This window comes from Urocampus carinirostris, chromosome 6 (assembly GCF_059441175.1).
Source record: "Urocampus carinirostris isolate Australia breed hairy pipefish chromosome 6, RoL_Ucar_1.0, whole genome shotgun sequence".
NCBI lineage: Eukaryota > Metazoa > Chordata > Actinopteri > Syngnathiformes > Syngnathidae > Urocampus > Urocampus carinirostris.
In genome coordinates, this window is record NC_142354.1 from 14603902 (window position 1) to 14625226 (window position 21325).

The 21325-nt window shown below is 37.5% G+C and overlaps 1 protein-coding gene across 1 annotated transcript in view; it reads left to right on the forward strand.

The window, feature by feature from the left end:
• The first annotated feature begins 7102 nt into the window (after positions 1-7102).
• The window catches only part of cast (calpastatin), a 62854-nt gene continuing 48631 nt past the window's right edge, over positions 7103-21325 (forward strand). The window contains exon 1 of the mRNA XM_088338006.1: positions 7103-7222. Within this exon, the coding sequence (XP_088194132.1) occupies positions 7148-7222 (75 nt within the window). The 5' untranslated portion in view covers positions 7103-7147. The remainder of the gene's footprint in view (positions 7223-21325) is intronic.

A 21325-nucleotide genomic window follows, 5' to 3' on the forward strand; every position in this document is an offset into this window, starting at 1 on the left:
CCACAAAACCCTGTGAAAGGCCGGGGAAAAACATTAAAAGAAAAATGGTGCGGCTTGGTCACTTTGAGTCTCTGTAGTTTGTTATCTTCCTTGTGCTTTTTAGCAGTCATTTTGGGTGCACGACACAGCGACATTTAGTGGTCAAAAATTACACACTGTACCTTGAAAGAGTAATTGTTTTTTAAATCTGTCAAAATGAAATGTATGTTTGCTTTCATGTAAAAATGATATCTCAAAAATCAGTTTATCGGAGAACAATGGTGTTTTTTTCACATGATAGCCAAAGTACTTAAAATATTTTTTTTGTCTGATTAAAGATATATAGTTTTAAATGGATAAAACTATTTTTAAAAATCTAAATTTGACTTTTTTAATTAGGCGATTAAAATTGTCCAGACTGACCAATAAAAATTTAGACTTATTTTATAAGGACATAATCCCCCAAACCCAATGTGGGGCTTTTTCTTTTACTTCTTTTCCTAAAATGGGTGGGTGGATCCCTTAACCACTGGGGTAGTAGGGGCACCATTTCCTGTGGTGTGTCTTGGGCAAGCACAGCTTAGTGGCACCCATCCCTCTCCAGGGGAACAAAAGTTTCCACCCGGTCTCGAACCGAAGTCCTTTCCTTGATATATTTTGCCCCTAGTGGTCAGACCGTGACCCGCATAACTAGACGGAATTGTGCACTCCCATTTATTCTAAATGAATTTGTCATATAAACAATTGAGAAGTTAAACATCTTGCAGAACAACTGAGGGCGTGTAGATAGATAGATAGATAGATAGATAGATAGATACTTTGTTCATCCCCGAAGGGAAATTCACATTTAATCTTCCTCTTAATTACCGTACCGTGTCTCTTTTTACTGCTGTTTTAGTTTGACCTCGTATTGCATGTCACTCACTGACTCAAAAGTACACACCGAAAAAAAAGATCATCACATATTTCACATTTCATTTTCTCTGCAACTTCTCCTGACTCTTGAGTCATATGTGTGTCCACGCCCAGAAGCATGCAGATGCCAGAAAAATCGAATGCGCTCCGTGGGAATTGGGCAGTGAACTTCCTCAAAAAAGCACTGCAACATTAAGCAATGTGAAAAAAAACGTAGATGGGGCTTAGAGTGCATAAAAACGTAGCTCATGTTGCTGGATACAGTATTATCTCTTAAATAATGGAAACCAGAATAGCATGCTTCAGCAGCCCTGACAAAAAAACACAACAAAAACATGTGATCTTGCTCTCAGCAATAGTTGGCCACGGATAATGGATTGCAGCCGCAATGGTGCTGTTCATTTTAGGGGAAAGAACGGAAACATTATTATCATTTGTCCAGTTCATCATAATTTAGAACTGTACTGAGACCGTAACCCGCAATTATCTCAGAATAATATCATTAAATCCTGACCTGGGTCTTGTCTCCCGCGTTGCAGACAAAGACTAATTGCAATGATTGTATGGTTTTGAGCGGTGCTTCAGCTAGTTTGACAGGCTCAGGAGGGCATCTGCAAAAAAGGGAGTGTGTGTGGTGTAAAATATGCACAAAGCAGACAAATGGGTTGTAACAGGACATGTCATGTCATGTTCTACGTGCATGTTTTCAAGGTGTCAGTTTGACTTTAGCTCAAATTCCTTTTATTAATCTGATAAGCGTAAACAACTACTTATAATGCATACATAAGGTGCCAGAGTGACAAGTGGGTCCCATATGTTGACAAAAAGGAATTGTATCGAGTAATGTAAAAAAAACAGAACAACAAAGTGTATTAGGATCTTCAGAATTCAAAGACATCAAAGTTACTCTTACACAGACTCCATTAAATCTCTGCTACATAAATACCAAGTAGATCAAAAGAAACAAAACATGAAAGTAGAAGACTGAGGATCTGTTGGAACCCAAACTAACTTGTAGTTAAAACCAGAACGAGAGCTAACCCAGGATACGTTGGAATAACAACTAAACAAAACATAGAATATAATGTAGAATGTGTTGGAACAGAACAAAACACGGTAGAGAGATGATGCAGGGAATATACTCAAGCATGGATAGAACAACTACATTACAGTGCAACACCAACCAGCTCTAACAGAACAAAACATGAAAAGCACAGACACAAGAAACATTCCTACACATGGAAAGAATACAGAGAATGCCGTGAAAATGAGACCAGGAAACATGAAATCTAAACGAACAAAACACGAATGAAAAAACCCAGGGTATGTTGGAGCACCATCTTTAACTGAACAAAACATAGAGTGAAGACAAACCAAAATCTTCTCGGAACACCAACTAACTGGACAAAACAGAAGAAACATAGCATAGGATATGCTGGAACACTAGCTTACTAAATGCAAAAAAATAACAGAAGACAACACAGGACATGTTGGAACACTAACTGAACAAAACATAGAATACAATGCAGGATATGTTGGAACACTGACTGAACAAAACATAGAATACAATGCAGGATATATTGGAACATTAACTGAACAAAACATAGAATACAATGTAGAATATGTTGAAACACTAACTGAACAAAACATAGAATATAATGTAGGATGTGTTGGAACACTAACTGAACAAAACACGGAATATAATTTAGGATATGTTGGAACACTAACTGAACAAAACATAGAATACAATGTAGGATATGTTGGATCACTAACCAACTCTAACTCAACAAAAACATAAACCCAAGAAACCACAGGATATGTCGGAACACCGACTAAACTAATCATAGAAGCCATCACAGGATTTGTCGAAACACCAACTAGCTCTAACTGAACCAAACTTGAAAGGGGGCCCACACAATACATATACACAAACGTTAATAACTGAAAAAAGAAACCGTAAAATACAGATTTTTCCACCGGAAGCACCAAAACAACAGGAGACGACCATATAGAACATGGCAGAAAATACTCCAGCAGTGTTGTGAGCCAAGCATCTCATGTTTGCCCTTACAAATATACCCCACAGTATATCGTCCGCAATTATACTCGGCGGCCATAAATCAGGATTCCGTATTCGGACTGGAGGTTGCGGTGACCACTTGATCTAGGCTGCAAAAACGGGAGAAGCCGGTTTGAAGCATACCGATTCTATCTGCTGACTCACACAATAGCTCCTTCCACCCATGTACGGCCTGCACAGGAACACGAAGGTGATTAAAGTCGTATTTTGCTCTCCCAGGAATTTCAGGAGAGGTGTTGAAATAACAATAGAAAATATTTGCATTCATTTTCAAGCCATCGGTTACGGTGCTAAATGATACAATTCTGTTTTAAAATCTCATCTCATCTCATTAGCTGCACCGCTTATCCTCAGTAGGGTCGCGGGGGTGCTGGAGCCCATCCCAGCAATCATCAGGCAGTGGGCAGGGGACACCCTGAACTGGTTGCCAGCCAATTGCATGGACAGGGGGACAGACAACTCACTCGCTCAGTCACACCTAGGGACAATTTTGACCGGCCAATTCACCTGAAATGCATATCTTTGGAATGTGGGAGGAAACCGGAGTGCCCGGGGGAAACCCACGCAAGCATGGGGAGAACATACAAACTCCGCACAGTAAGGCCGGTAGCTGGATTTGAACCCACGCAGGAGGTTTCCACGACCTCAGAACTGTGCCGCACACGCACTAACCACTGTTCCGCCGTGCTGCCCCTGTTTTAAAATCAAATTTATATATCAGAAAGAAAGAGAATATAATTCTATTCAATTCAAAGTGTTTATTGTCATATTCACAGAAAATAACCACGATTCCCTGCACAAAGCAATTCTTACTTTGCTGTCCACACAGTTGCAAGCGAAAAATAGAAACAAAGAAACTATATACAGTGAAGAAAATAAGTATTTGACCACCCTACTATTTTGCTTTTTCTTCTATTTAAAAATCACGGAGGGGTCTGAAATTTTATTATAGGTGCATGTCCAATGTGAGAGAGATAAACTAAAAAGAAAAATCCAGAAATCCCAATGCATGATTTTTTTACCAATTTATTTGTGTGATATAGCTGCAAATAAGTATTTAAAGCGGGAATGAGAGAAAAGAGAAGGAGAGAAAGGGATCAAAAGAGAAGGGGAAAGCAAAATAGAGAGAAAGAGAGAGAGAGAAAGATAAAAGAGAGAGAAAAGGGAAAAAGTAAGACAGAGCAAAATAAGGTAAAAAGACAGAGAGAAAGAGACAAAGTGGAACAAAGAAAAAGAGAGATAGGGAGAGTGAAAGAGAGAGAGAGAGAGTGAGAGAGAGTGAGAGAGAAAAAGGGAGGAAGAGAGAGAGAGAGAGAGAGAGAAAGAGAGAGAGCGATTGTATTTACAAGTACAAAGTGTGTGAGGGGCATCTGGCTTTGGCAACATCAAGTGGACATATTTCAACCTGCTGCTCATTTTTCTCTTGTGCTTCTCTCAGCGTTGTCTCGCAGGCCGGATTCAATCCTTTAGCGGGCCCGATACGGCCCGCGGGCCGCCTGTCTGACAGCCCTGGGTCAAGGGATCCCACCAACCAACTGACCAAATACATAGCTAAAATATAATACAAATATTATTTTAATTCGTTTCAACATTATTTAATTAAAAAAATGGAAACATTCTCGGCTAGCAAAACAGGATTACGACTAGACGTATTTCCCCAAAATATGAATTATAAAGATATGCAATAATAAATATTAAAATTCAATAAAATGCATAATATAGTGATAATATTAAAATATATATATATATATAATATTTAAGTTTTATTCAATATTTCCATTGTAACATAACAGACTACTTTTCAAATTAAAAGTCAGAAAATAAATGGAACACATTTCTCGGAAATATCAATCATTAATATATTCAATCATAAATATTAAAATATGATCAAATGCAAAATATAACAAAATAAAATAATTATATTGTTTTCTGCGACGGGCAATTTTATTTGCTATTTTTATTAAATAAAAACAGAATGTATTTAAATTGAAAAGCTAAAAGATGAATGGAACCCATTTCCCAAAACATATATAATTATACATAATAAAATATCATATTTCAAAATAAAATGTAATGTGTTTTGCAAGGGGCAAGTTAATTTGATATTTCTATTTGACCATAAATGTTTAAATTTTAAATATGCAATCTGTATATTTCAAAATTATTTTTAATGCATTTATTCTGTTTTTAATATTGGACACCTTATAAAAGATAATTTCCAGTTTCTTATTTTGACTATTATTGCGCACTGCTACTGGCCAATCACGTTGCTGTTCTTTCAATCCTGTACCCCTTAAGGCAGATCCGTTTTTTGTAACCTCTAATATTTAATAAAAAAGAGAGGGCTCAGGGGGCGGGCCTTAGAACTGCTTGGAATTCCTCATCTGAAGGCTTCTTTCCTTGTCCTCCTTGCAAGTTGTCACGGGTGCCAATTGGCTTCGCCCGTGTGGCGCGGGCTGCAGCTTGTTGACAGATTGGCTTCCCCACTATTTAAACCCTGTCCTGTCAATCCCCCTTTGTCAGTCCGTCTGCGAATCTACGTGTGTTCAAGGCAAGGCTTTTTCGACCCTGATCCCCACCTGTCCCGTTTTTCTCCCGTTTGTCTCCGGCTACAACCTGTTTTGATCCCGATCATGTCTGCTCTCCCGTTCTGGCTAACGACTTGCTTCCAACCAAGTTTTTGCTCTCCTGTCTCGGCTACCGACCTGCTTTTTCCGTCCCCGACACCGCCATCGCTCGCCACGGAAGATCCACTTCCGTGTTCGGATCATAAGTTGAGTACGAGGCAGTCCCTCTTCCCGCGTCCAACGGACTTCGGAGCGTGGGTGCACCCCTTCCTCGTTCCTTCAATAAAACTTGTGGTAAACGTTACGCGAGTGGGTTCTGTTTCCGTTCTGGTCCTGACACAAGTTCAAAATCCATTGATGTCTTCTCTCTTTATGTTGAGTGTCTACTCAAGTTTAGAATGATCACTTATTATGTAGTACATCACACCTCCCGCTAGTTGTCGTGAAGTTATATAAAAACCCTTTTATAACACCTCAGTTGATTGACTTTTGTGTTGGTGTGTTTGCTCAAGGCACAAACAGAACCATAAAAACGGGCGTGCGCATACTTAGAATTTGAGATAGCGTCGGGGGCGTGGGGTCATTTTAAGAATATTGATATTTCATATCCATACCCGTCAACCTGTATGTTTTTGCCGTACAAAGTACTTTTATTATGCATTTTAAGACATGTACGACGTACAAGAAAAACTGTAGGGAAAAACGCAAATTTGTCACTTATGGGTACCATCCGGTATACACCGACTATCACGTAACAGCAAGTCAAAGGAGTTCGCCGCGGAAGCCTCTATCTCGGTATCGTATTTTTCGAAGCGAGCGTTTGATGCTACTGTGCGCATGCATCTGCTGCCTCGGATTTCATGTGGTAGTTGTGTAGTGAAAGGAAGTCCGTCTCTTTTTAGAGAACCATTTTTTTTCGGCTCAACTCATTAAAGAGAGCCGGCTCTCAAACGGCTTACTTGCTTTGATGCATTATATTACGTATTATAATGTTGTATAAAGAAGTTTTTTTTTAAAAAAGTATAAAAGGAGAAAGTGAAAAAAGACAGGTTTGTGTTTATCTCTTTAATCAGTATATTACCAACAATAATTTAATGCAGAAAATAAATAAATTGAATAAGAAAATGTATTATTCTACTTAATTATATTTGCATGTATTTTTCCTTCTACAGTGAACGTCCAAGCGACTTCATTTTTGAACTATTTTTATAATAAACTTCTTTCATGTCGAGCAACTCAGTATCTCACAACAAAATGTTAATTAACAATATATATGATATAACAAAACACATGTACAATATAACATGTTAAACTACATGAATAAACACGTTTGAAAGAGAAAATATGGTGTAAGGTTGTTTTGTATTTTGTAGGGAAAAAGACATTTTGTAAGGGCATTGAGCCCTGGAGCTTGACAGGTATGCATATCATATATACATCTGGCATTTGGTGCGCTCGGACGGGTGCGCTGGCTCAACTGCCTTCTCTGGTTAACCCCAGCCTTCCGTGACTCGTCTAGGCCCGCCCACTTCCTCTCAGCCCCTCCCCCTTCCCCGCCAGCCGACATAACGCGCCAGGCAAACGCTCACATGCACATCAGCCAAACATGGGTCAGATACTGAGCTGGATCCGGGGCCCCCGGGAGACCCCGACCCTTCAGGATGTGGCCGTGGGGGACCAGGTGCGTGCACAAGTGTCCGATGCCCGGTGCTGCAGCGCGTGCCGGGTAAACTGTTGAAAGGAGCCTTGTGTGTTTTCGTTTTGGGAATCGGTTTGAGAGGAGAAAAGGAGCAAAACTGACAGTGTAGCGTGTCTTTTACGGTGTTTAAAGTAGGACTGGAAAGGGGGCTGGCCCCGGTCCCGTTTTGTGGAATGTGGAGCTTCTGGTCAGTGAACGTGGACTGTATGTTCTTGAGTGATCTCAAGCTGGGACAAAGCCATCGCTGTTTGGCTAAAGAAACACAAGCTGGTGAGATCTTTTGCTCCATTTTGAAAACGAAGGAAAAGTTCTTTGAGTCCTTTGAGAGTTAGTCTGTCTCGCCCAAATAGCTTCCTCATGTGATCATCTTGTTGCGATGCAATCAAAAAGGGTGTGTTGTCGGTCTTTGGCTTACATTTTTCTATTTTTTTGTGCAAAATGACATGCTGACGTACACCGAGTGGATTATATAATAGTCCCGCTGGGGTTATTCCGCTTTAATTACTATGGGGAATGATCCGGCCATGTGTACATAAACAAATACCTACAACTATGCCATATGAATAATAAATAAACACATAAACAAATCACTTAAAACTAAATATATTTCTATTGTTGTATATTTTGTCATTTCTTTATTTTGTCGTGTATTTTGCCGTGGTTATTTGTTTTTCCACCTTGTTTTTTCATTGTGTGTACTCATAGTTTGTTTTGGTATTTATTTTGTCGTGTATTCTGTTATTTATTAATTTTGCCGCGTGCTTTGTCATGTATTTTTATTTCGACTTGTTTTGGGGTTTTTTTCATCACGTTGACTTTATCATTGATTTATCTTGGTATTTTATTTTATTGTTTATTTCGTCTTCTGTCTTTTTTTTACAGTGTACTTTGTTGTTTTTTATTGTTTTTTTTGTGTTTCCGTATTTATTTCGTCATGTATACTTCAAATATTTACTTTGGAATTTATTTTGTCATGTATTTCATGTTTTTTTCTGTCAGTTGCTTTTTATTTTTTATTTCGGTATTTTATTTTCGGTATTTATTCGGTGTATTTTTGTATTCATGCTAATATTATGTCACATATCTTATTTTGTTGTGTATTTATTTTGTTGCGTTTCTGTCTTGTACTTTTGTCGGTATTTAGTTGTGCATTGTGCTGCAAATTTTGTTTCGGATTCATTTTGTCGCATATTTTGCTGTGTATCTTGTGTCTTTCGTCGTGTATTTTGTATTTTATTCTGTCGTTTATTTATTTCTGTATTTATTTTGTCGTGTATTGGTTGGGCTTTTTGTTGTGTATTTTGTCACAACAAAATGTTAGCCAAATAAGGGGGTGGGTCAAACTGGCCGAGCTTTTCACCCGTTGGTTGATCAATGAGTCAAATTAATCGCTGATCAACCAATAGATGAAAAGCTCAGCCAGTTTGACCCAACCCCTTATTTGTTGCGACAAAATACATGGCAGAATAATTGTCAAAATACACAAATTAAATAACTGATAAAAGAAGACAATATAAATGTCAAAATGCATAAAAAATGTTTTATGTCATATGTTTCGATATTACCAGTGTCTAAAATAACGTCTGCCTGGACGCCAGGGGCGTGCATCTTTTACGTCGGGCGTACAACATACAAAACGTCCAATCAAACGTTTGCTTTATTCCGATTTTGAAAATTTCGGAATTCTGGTTCGTTTGGCAATTTGCATACTCGGCAGCCGATCAGAAGCCTGCATCGAATAAGTTTGTGCTTTCAGACTTTCCCGAGCGTTATATGGTCGTGCATTTCCAAAGTAGACAGTCAGAGAACACAAGAAAAATGGATAAGTGGTTAGGAATCAAGCCAAAACCTCAGCCCCAAAGGAAAGATTCAAAAGAAGCAAACAAAATGTTTGACGCCGCAAAACGTAAACATACATTAAAAGCATCGTGTAAAGAGGCGTTCACGTGGCTTGTAGCAGACGACAGACATGGCAGATGGAAAACAGCGATGTCATATAAACGGAATGAATGCTATAAGTAGATTCATAATAAACTTACTTTTAAAGTGTTGTTCTGTTATATATTCTCATTATAAATTCTTAATACCTTGCAACAATGTTTTTTTTGCGATCGGTCGTCTTATTGTGTTTCAAGTTGTGAAAAATGGTGCAGGCAACTTTTAAGAGTTGTCTGCCCTGATGTCCTGCAACTTTTTGTCATGAGTTTCAGACACTGATATTACACAATTTATTTACGTGTTCATTTATTTATATGGCATATATTATGGACATATATACATTTGCATAAATTATATTCGTGGATATGCCACTGAGAGGTTGTTGCGCTCAGGTTTGCTTCACAATTTCCTCTGGCACAAAAGCATTTTTCATTACCGGGTCAGGATACAATGTCTGGGAAAACAGATCTGGGCGGCACATGTACGAGCATCAGAAGCAAAGTCCACAGATAAGAGTGCAGATCCATTAAAGGTTGACTAGCATGGAAACAGTTTGGACTGTGCTGCTATTTTCTAACATTTCATTCAGTTGCTCAGAAAATCATCTAGAAATTACCTTGTATGTATTTATAAAATGAGCTGAAGGTACAGGTAAAATTACATGATTATTAAAGCTTAAATATACTTGTGAAGTAACACTATTTATTATTTAGGTCATTGGAATGATTCTCTAAAGCAAGGGTTTCCAAACCTTTTCAACTGATTTTTCTTGCTAATAAGTGCAAAGGTCCCCCGGCTTGATACGAATTTCTAATATAAAAATTTAGCTAAAAAGGTAGATTGATTGTTAGCTAGGCAAACTAAACAAGATCTAGATAGATAGCTAAAATAGTAAAAAGCTAACTAAATAGCTGGGTAGAAGGCTAAAAAAAGCTAGATAGCTAGACAGGAGGCCAAATTTGAGCTTGAAAACTAGCAAAAAAAAGGTAAAATGTTAGCTAGATGGCATGCTAACAACGTAAAAAATCTAGCCAGATACCTAAAAAGGTAGGAGGATAGCGAGCTAAAAAAAACTGCGCATTTTTTTTGCCTATTTGCTTAATAAAACCCATAAATTGGAATTAGTTTGTTGTATTTTCTGTAAAATAAATTGATAAAAAGACAAAAATAAATGTGTTTAATACATGAATAGATTCTCAATCTATTTATTTGATTAATTACTTGGAAAATATTTATAAAATATTTGAATACATTTTTTTGTCCGTGAACTCCATGAACTGGAATTTATATAATCAAAATAACAAGTTATCATGTTATTACCATGTTGTTACTATGTTACCAGGTTAATTATTAAGAATAGGCTTAAATAGAATCAGTCAAACCAATAGAAAAAAAATCATTTTACTAGAAAATCGCAATGACCGATCACCAACTATGCAGACCCTTAAAAAATATTAAGTGACTCCTAGAGAAACTTTTCATCAAAAAAAAAAAAAAAAAAACATTGATTTGAATACAAAAGTACCATGCCAATGTTAGTTTTTCTAAAAGAATCATAGGTCTAAATTTGTATGGCTTTTACATAGTAGAATCCATACTTAACAGTCGCCGCCATGTTTGTCTGGCATCTTGCTGCACCGTTTTTCATTTGCATTAGACAATACAGTGTCATATTGTGGTCAAATATTACACACTGGAGCTTTAGGCCTATTTATAAAGCCATTGGATAAAATTTCAGGAAAGGATGTAATGTAATGGTAACGTTTTATATCCGTTAGTGACATTTTAGAAACATATTGGTTATGTTTTAGAATAGAATAGAATATAATTTACTTTTATTGTCATTCTTTGTAACCATGCACACCGAACGAAATGTCGATACACCTGACCCGTACAGTTAAACTGTAGCGAGCCGATTTAAAAAGTACTCTTATAAAGGTTTAAACTTAATTATAAGGTTTTGAGTCTGTAGAAATATATTGGAAAAATCCTATTTACAAAGTAGCTTAAAAACATTAACCCACTACTTACAGATCATGACTTCCAAACTTGAAAGTACTTATAATGTTGTCTGGTAAAATGTACTGTAATTAATAGGGACCAGAACCTCCACCCGCTATTTATGAAACTCTGTGAAGTAGACCCGCCTTTCCATTTTTAACATGCACTCTGCGGACCTCAGCTCACAGTAATAGTTGACTGAGGATAATGGGTTCTGGCCGCACGGGTGCTGTTCAATTTGGGAGGGAATAACCATAAAAAAAGCTGCCATGCATGACAGATATTCGCTCTCTTGGCCCCTGCTCTCAGCAAAAGTCGACTAGTGATAATGGATTGCGGCCCAAACAATGCAGATCATTCTGGGCGGGCCATAATAGCACGCCGCAGCATCGCAAACCAGAAAAAAATGCGCTCTGCTGCCCCCAGCTACAGTTGTGGGCGTATCCCTTAACCACAAGGGTCGTAGTGGCACCATTTCCTGTGGTGTGTCTTGGGCCAGTACAGCCTAGTGGAGCGCATCCCACTCCAGGCCAACGAATTTTTCCACCCTATCTCGAACCGGGGACCAGTGATAATTAATCGTGGCCACAACCGTGCATTTAATTTTAGATGTGCTAAAACAGTGCTCCTTCTGACAAAAGTACCTTCTGATGCTCCCCTCTAGCAGCAAAATTTGAATGGGAATAATGGATCGCGGCAGCACAAGTGTAGTTCATTTTAGGCAATAGTACAGCAAAGTGCCCTTTGTGGTTAACCCGCTTGCAGCAATATGTGATTGGGGATAATAGATCGCGGCCGGACAATTGCAGTTCATTTCAGGTTAAAACAGTACCACTCAAATGCAATTCACTCTCTTTTGCACAGAACGGCAAAAAAGCGGGCTGGGGTCAAACTTGTGGTTAATGGTAGATGTAGCTAGTTAGCAGCAATAGCAAGTTAGCCTACTAGCATCTCAACTGGAGCAAAGTAGCGAGGGATTACAGTAGTTAAAAATATTAGTTCCATTACAAAAAAAAAGTTTTTAGCATTCAACACACAGCTAGTTCCAAAAACAGTATGTTAAAACCACTTGTTGGTAAGTTTGCAACATAGTCCAATTTAAAAGTACTTGCTACCCAAATTGAAGCTGCCCATTATAGGATACAATACATTTGTTTTGAATTTTGTAAATTACATCATTTAGAGTTCTAAATCACAGCTAGCAAGTGTCATGTCCTTGAGAAGTTGCTATTTGAAGCATGTCAAGTGAGCACTTACACCAATTGAAGTTTGAAAATAAGCTCAGGGTAAGCTGCTGATATGAATTAACACCCATATTTATATACAACACTGCATTAAAGGTAATATTTGACCACCACTAGATATTTCTTTTGTTTGTAGTGCAACCGAAAACGAGAGCTACAAAGCACAGAGAAGAAAACAAACGGTGGAGACTAAAAGTGACCAAAAAAACAACAACAAAAAAATATGTTTTGTCAGGTTTTCCCCAGCCAAGGTTTTAGGTTTATGTGGGTACCCGTAGCAGGAAGATGGTGGACAAAGGGAAAAAGGAAAGATAAAAAGACAAATAAATGAATAAAATTACATTTAAAAAAAGACAGTTTATTTGGGTGTCTTTAGCAACTAGATGGCCAACAGTCATGTCAGCTCCCTCTTGGTGTTCCTCCTCATCCATCCATCCATTATGTGCACCGCTTATCCTCAGTAGGGTCGCGGGGGTGCTGGGGCCAACCCCAGCCATCTTTGGGCAGTGGGCAGGGGACACCCTGAACTGGTTGCCAGCCACGGATGGACAACTCACTCGCTCTTTCACACCTAGGGACAATTTGGACCGAACAATTAACCTGACATGACATGCATGTTTTTGGAATGTGGGAGGAAACCAGAGTGCTCGGAGGAAAACCCACACAAGCACAGGGAGAACATGCAAACTCCACACAGGATGTGCTGCTCAGTGTTCCTCATGTTATGTAAAATACAAATTATTAAACTTACGAGTATTTTACAAATTGCACGTTTATATGATTGTTTATGTATTTTTATGTATTTTTTTAATGTATTTTTGCTTAATATACAAATTATTGTCTTTAATCACTAAGATGCCTTGAATAATACACAACGTCCTTTAGGTAGTGTAAAACAGAACAAATATCTAAATTACTAGCATGTCTACAATTTCCTCATACTCACTTTTCTCTTAACCGCCTCTGTCGTCTGGGCACCGCTTCCAGTGGTGTGTCTTGGGCAAGTACAGCCTGGCGTCACTCACTCCTCTTCCAGGCTGGTGTGCTCCTCCTCATGAAACAGATAGTACTAGTTTCCATGTTTAGCAGTAGCAGGAGAAGTATCCTGATCTGACTCAGATACAGCACTTTCATCATCTGGTCACCGTGGTTGCCAGTGTTAAGTGTTTTCCCCCTCTTCAATGAGTCGGACCTGGGTATCCAGACTCAATTATTACTCGTTAGCTTTTTTTGGTGTGCGTCTTAAATCAAATTAGCATTCGACTAGCTTACCTGTTCAACTCTTCATGTTTCTCTTGCTCTTGTCGTTTCACATCATCCCCGCTTGGCAGAATTTAGAGAGTTTTGTTCTTCAGCTTCACATAAACACTACAGAGGGTACAAATTGTTAGCAAGTCTGCAGCAATGTGATTATTCCGCGCTACTTTTCGCCAAACAGCTAACGAGTTCCAACTCAATAAATAAGAATCACGATCTCGTAAATGAAAAAAAACAGCACGTTCTGAAAGCTGATAGCTCGACAGGGGGAGAACGAGTTGAAGTGAAGGACAGTAAACTTAAAGGGGGCTAAATTTAGTAAGGGAAAATTTAGAGATGGAAATTTGAGAAGCTGAGTAGCTCATAGAAATATCGCTTTCACGCTCTAGGGAGCTTTTATGTTAAGCCATAAAGACACTCAAGTGTGATTCAAATGATTGACAGCTCATTAGGACGAGAAAAGTCCGTTCACGTGAGCATGCATAGGTTCAACGTTTAAAATGTTACCCATGAACACGTATGTTGTCTTTCGTGAATTAGTTGGTGTTACAATAACACATTTTATGATCTCATGAGCATAATAAATGATGACGTAAATCCATCCTCTGATCTAAAACCTACATGAGGTAAAATAGTACACAGATACAGGGGTCAAATATGACATCTAAAGTTTAGACTGAGTCACTCTGGGTAATATTACATTTGTCAATGTTCAGAGCAGTTTTTGAGAACAAGTCACGGCATTTCGATGGACCAATAACCAACATTTCGTTTTTTTCAGAGTTAAGGCGCAGGAAGTTGAGTGACATCCACTCTTTTTATCTCAATGAGGCAGGCCTCCAAATTTCCACAGTTTAGTGTGGCAGATTCCTCCATTGGAAGATATAATAATAATATAATAACAATAATTTCCTTGTATTGTCATTCTGTGTAACAATGTACTCAGAGCGAAATGTCGATTGCACCTGACCCGTTGTAGCGAGCCGATGCAGCCGCAGCCAACAGAGGGCGCCGCCGACCACTTTTTAAGTCTTAGGAATGACTCGGCCGGGGCGCGAACCACCGACCTCCCAGTCTCAAAGCATAGTTGAGTGTCATCTGCGTAGCAATGGAAACTGATATTATATTTGCGAATAATCTCACCTAATGGAAGCATGTAAATGCTGAAAAGAAGGGGGCAAGTACTGAACCCTGCAGAACACCACTACACTAAAGGGCTCAGATGTCCTCATCTCATCAGCTGCACCGCTTATCCTCAGTAGGGTCGCGGGGGTGCTGGAGCCTATCCCAGCAATCATCGGGCAGTGGGCAGGCGACACCCTGAACTGGTTGCCAGCCAATCGCAGGGCAGGCTCAGATGTCATTTCGCCATATTTAACACAGTGCGTCCTATCTGAGAGGAAGGATCCTAACCATAAGAACGGCTCCTGAGAGACCAATTCATTTTTACAACCGTTCTAGTAAGAGATTATGGTCCACAGTATCAAAGGCAGCACTAAGGTCCAGCAGCAGCAAGAGTGATGAAGCGCAGCGTCCATTGCCAGCAGAAGATCATAGATACGTTCATACGTTTTTCTTATGCCAAACAATAAATAAATCCAACAACCAAATTCAAAAATTTTAACACAATCATTTGTTTCAATTAGAGAGTGATTTCAGTGATTTTAGATCCCCTGATCTAAAACCTACATGAGGGCAAGGAAAAACTCAAAAACCTCAACATGAGGAAAATGAAGAAACCTTGAGAAGGGACCGCATATGAGGTAATCCCCCTTCCAGGATGACCAGGCTGCAATGGGTAATACACAGATATTGTCAACAGGAAATATAGGTCATTCATAAGCTATAGAATAAAAGTGTGTTTAAGCTTAGATTTAAACAGTTCCACTGAGGTTTTACATCGAATCTCAGGGGGCAGAACATTCCACCGGGGCCAGAATGGAGAGCGCTCTCAAACCTGCGGTTCTCTTGGTTCCTGGGATCATTTTTAGAAGCTCCCTTTGCCCTCTACCATCATTTAACTTTTTTCAAACCAAAGTTTGATAAAAACCGTGAAGATAACGGAGCTTTGCACGGGCTGGGCCGAGTTCTGTTTTGGTTCATTATTTGACAAGACAGATAAGCCTTGTCGTGGGTTTTTGAGTGCGGCATTTGGATCCAGTACAAGCATGCACTGTTTGCTTTTTCGGACACACTCGCTCTTTGTGGCGCTCAAAATGTTTTGTTGTCTTTAGGAAGGGGGGATTTGTTTGTTTTAGATCAACAAGATATGCAAGTAATCCTACTAAGAAGCTGATTTGGTTACTTTTCCTTCTTTAAAGCCCCAGTGTGTAATTCTTAACCACTACATGGCACTCTATTGTCTAATTCAGGGGTCTCTAACCTTTGGCAAGCATCAAGCTACTTGTTGTTACTAATTAGCGCAAAGTGCACCCGGTTTTATATAGATTTCTAAAATAGCAACTAGCTGGCTAGAAAGGAAGACAAAATTTAGCTTGATAACTAGCAAAAATGCTGAAGTTTTTGAGTTTTTCCTTGCCCGCATGTTGGTTTAAGATCAGGCAATGTTCTAATTGTAATCATGTGCAGTCCTCTGAGACATCTTGTGATTAAGGGCTATACAAATAAATCTGATTTGATTTGACTTGACGTAAAAATAACTATCAATAATTGAATAGATTTTTGAAGCCCAAGAACTGGAATTTATTTATTTGAATTTCTAACATAACAATTGATCATGTTATTACTATGTTATTACCAGGTTAATTATTAAAAACAGAGTTAAATAGACTCAGACAACCGATAAAAAAATCATTTTACCAGAAAATAACATAATTGTAACAATTTTTAGAACAATTTATTGTGAAATATTTAAAAATACTTATCAAATCATGTAATTATTTCAGGAAACTATGAGAACTATATAAAAAATACTCCATTTTGAAAACCTTTCATTTAAAAATATTTCGAAAAAAAGACTGATGTAATTTTTATGTGCGAACTTCAAAGTACTGTATAAAATTAAATAATTTCCATTCTTTAACTATTTTGCTTATTTTAAACATTACCCGTTGTTATCATTTAAAACAGAAAATAAGTAATATAATGTATACTTTTTTTCAATTTAAAACTTTTATTTATATCATTATTATTTTACTCTACATTTATTAGTAAAACATTAAAAATAAAATTTAAATCATCTGACATAGGCAATGGGGCATATTCTTCATCTTGGTTTGAATGTTATTTACATATTTTTAGAAAAAGCATTTATGCTAAAATAATAAAAAATGTTAAATGGCGTTTTTTTTCAGAACTATTACAAACACTTTACAAAAATAATATATGAAATTAAAAAAAAAACTATTCATTTCAGAATATTAGTTCTCATTTTAATTTGACCCCCAAAAGGACTTGAAATAGTTATATTGATTTTATGTGTGATTTTCATGAAATAAAATACAATTATTTTTCCATTTGTTTATCATTTGGAAAATTTTAAATGTATTTTTCTTTATTATATTTCAATAAAATAAACAATATAGTAATCTAATGTAGCTAATTTACGATACAAAACTTTCTATTTTTAATTCTATTCCCAACAGTGAAACAATATTAATGATGAAGTAATAGTAATACTTCAATGATTTTCACATAGTGAATGGGAGTTGTTTTTTATCCTGGTTTAAATATTATTTAGAGAGAGAGATTATTGGGAGATTTTTGTATATTTTTTGAAGATTAATTTATGTTAAAATAAATAAATGAATACTTATTTAATGATATAAATTGTTATGTCCAAATTAAAAAAAATCGAATAAAAATGAATAAAAAGTAAAATACAACCTTTTGACAAAGAAATTTGATGATTTAAGATATTTGTCGGACGTTTTTGTCAATTAATAAAAGTAATTATTTAATTATAATGATGCAAATAATTTAAAATTGAAACTTTTTAATTTTAATTGTATTTCATTATTAATTCATGGAAAAATAACTCTTAACTTAATAGCCAAACTATCTGACATTGTCATGAACCAAAACAGGATCAGTACCCAAACCCGTGAAGTTACTCACACAAGCCTTTTATTTTACGGGAAATGGGGAGTCATGCCGTGAAATGATAGGAAGCCAGAGGCTGACGAGATCAATACCAATTGCCTGAGTTGAATTCGGACAGACAGGATAGATAAAGAAACAGGATATCGAAAATTAACAGGACAAACTAGACAGGAACGAAAACTGGAGAATAGAATAAACAGGACAAAAATAGACGAAAACAAAACTGGTAACCAGAGAATGAGAACACTGAACTTAAATAGAAAGAAAGCCAATCGCCAATCCGTCATCGAGCCGCAGCTCGTGCCACAATGGCGGGCCAATATGGCGCCGTGGCAACCGTGACAGACATACGAAAAGGGGATTTTTTTTTTCTTATTTTGGTTTAAATTATATTAATAGTATTCTTTTTTCATTGACAAAACAATCCCCCTTAAATATAAATTGCATAATAAGAAACATAATCAAATAGAAGAAAAAAAACTTGTGTTACGTATAATTCACCATTAAGTTCTCATTTACCAGCTCAGTAGCCTAGATGGTAAGGCGCCCGCTTTGAGACTGGGAGGTTCGGGTTCGCGCCCCGGCCGAGTCATTCCTAAGACTTAAAAAGTGGTCGGCGGCGCCCTCTCTTGGCTGCGGCTGCATCGGGTCAGATGCAATCGACATTTCGTTCTGTGTACATTGTTACACAGAATGACAATACAAGGAAATTATTATTATTATTATTATTATTATTATTTTTTAGCTTAGCTGTTTTGTCATTGGCGTAATTATTTATTTGGGTCTCGTCTTTATATTTCTGGATAGTTAAAGGTAATCTATCACAAAACAAACTAAGTTATAAGTTTGAATAAATCGGATTCAATAGTTCACCGAATATTCGTTTCAATCCATAAATGATTTATTTTGTGGCCACACGTGTTAAAACACATTGTAACTTTTTTTTTAGATAACAAAAACAAAAAATACATATGTTTTGACTACATTGCCAAAAATAAAAACATGGATTTGATTACAAATTATTTATACCTTTTATTATTCACGTGACCCACATATAAACCGGAAAATCACGCTGCTCCTGCGATGTTGTTGCTTGGATGTTATGACTTTAAATTGTCACAAGGGGGTGCTGTTTTCCACACTAATAACTTCTCGCCTCCAGCAGAAGAAAAAAAAAACTTGTGCAAGATGCCTTACAAGCCAATTTAAAAAAAATCTTACATAACATCTGGCTATTAACCAGAACCTTTAGTATATTCTGTTACTTCCATGTTCTGCAGCGGCTAGCGAAAAAAAGCATCAAAACTTTTCTTTCATGTAGTTTTAGATGAGACTTCTTGTTTTTCCTTTTGGGGTTGGGTGAGGGCAGCATGTGCTCGAGCCCCACCTCTTTCTTTTTCCTTCCCTTACATTTCCTTTCTTTTTTTCTTTTTTCTCTTTTCTTTCCCCTTTTCATTCCTCTCCCTTTCCTTTTTTCCCTTTCCATTTTCAATCATTTCCTATACCTTTTCTTTTCTCTTTCTTTTCCATTTTCTTCCCCTTTTCCTCTCCCTTTCCTTTTTTTCCCTTTCCATTTTCAATCATTTCCTATACCTTTTCTTTTCTCTTTCTTTTCCCTTTCCTTCCGCTTTTCCTCTCCCTTTCCTTTTTTCCCTTTCCATTTTCAATCATTTCCTATACCTTTTCTTTTCTCTTTCTTTTCCCTTTCCTTCCCCTTTTCCTATCCCTTACTTCCCTTTCCCTTTTCCAATCCTTTCCTTTACTTTCCTTTACCGCTTTCAATCCTTTCCTTTCCCCTTTTCAATTATTTCCCTAATTTTCCTTTCCCTTTTACAATCCTTCCTTTCCCCTTTTCCAATCCTTCACTTCACTTCCCTTCCCCTTCCAATCTTTCCCTTCCCTTCGAATTCCTCCCTTCCCCTCCAATCCTTGCCTTCCATGCCCTTCCCGTCCCCTTCCTTCACCTCCCTTGCCTTCCCTTTTCCAATCCTCCCCTTCCCTTCCCTTACATTTCCTTCCCCCCTTCCCTTTCTGCTGTGTTATTTTCCCTTTCCTCCCCTTTTCTTTCTTTTCCTGTATTTTTTTCCTTTTATTTTTCCTTTTCTTTCCTCTCCCTTTTCTTTTCCTTTCCCTTTACTAATCATTTCCTTCCCTTTTTCTTTTCCCTTTACCTTTCTTTCCTTCCCCTTTTCAATCCTTTTCCTTACTTTCCTTTCCCATTTCAAACTTTTCCCTTACTTTCCTTTCCCTTTTTCAAACCTTTCCCCTACTTTCTTTTCCCTTTTCCAATTGTTCACTACCCTTCCCTTTTCCAACCATTCACTTCCCTTCCTTTCCCTTTTCCAACCCTTCCCTTCACTTCCCTTCCTTTCCCTTCCCTTTTATTTCCTTTTCACTGTGTTCTTTTCCCTTTCTTTCCTTTCCTTCCCTTTTCTATCACTTCATTTTTGTTGTGTTCTTTTCCCTTTTCTTTCCGTTCCTTTCATTTCATTTTCTTTTTTTTCCTTTTCTTTCCCTTTCTTTAATTTCCTTTTCACACTTTTCTTTTCCTTTCTTTCATTTCTTTTTTTCTTTCTTTTCTTTTCTGTGTTCCGAAGATTCCAGAGCAGTGAGTCTATCGGTCACACCCAGACTTGCGCGGCCCTTTTTCGGCGTCTTCTCTTAGCAACCACGCAGGAAAAATACCCACAAAGCAACAGCGAGTGGGCGGGGTCGCTACTGCGCCTGCTCGTCAGGCTTTGAGAGTGAAGGGGCGGGGCCTAAGTGATTGACACATGCCAGCTTGTGGCGTACTTCCTAGTAGGCGGGGCTAATCGAGTTGAGCTGGGTGTGTATTTTTACTTGCCTTCGTGTGTCCGTGCGTGCGTGTTAGCACCAATGTGGATTCAAATTCAGAAATAACATTTATAAACTATTCATAGCGAGGGAATATTCACAAAAGCCAACTTATGGTATGTATGCAAATTACATTTCTTTTTTAGGGTGTGTTTGGGTGCGTTCAAGTACTTCCTGACAAACCTGTCAACACTTGTATCGCTTTCGCATGTTTGTCAACAATCTACTTTGTTTTTTTTGACTGAGTTTGTTGTTTTAGAAGTAACTTTGTCGAATTAATTATTATTAATTATTAATAACTTGATTGTATGTGTCGTTGGGGCCCCGGAGTTGACTATTTTTGTGTTACCAAACATGAGTTAAAGGGTGGCATTGCCTTTTCTATTATGGTAATTTCGTGGTGCTATGGACAAACTACGATAACAATAAACTATATTCTGTTCTAATTAATAATAATGTTTAATTTTTCCTCACCTATTCTTATGTACTTTGAATAGAATACTCTTTATTGTCATGTATTACAAACTGATGTAATGTTAGACGTGGCACTCCAGGATATAGATAGATACTTTATTCATGCCCGTAGGGAAATTCACACTTCCAGCAGTATCCTTGTGTTGAAAAATAAAATAATAAAATAAAATATATAGAATACAAAAATACCCAATATAACGTGTTGATATAGAGTAATTAAATAGTGCTACGGAAAATGCACACTGTAATAAAAACAGGGCAATATGCAAATGTG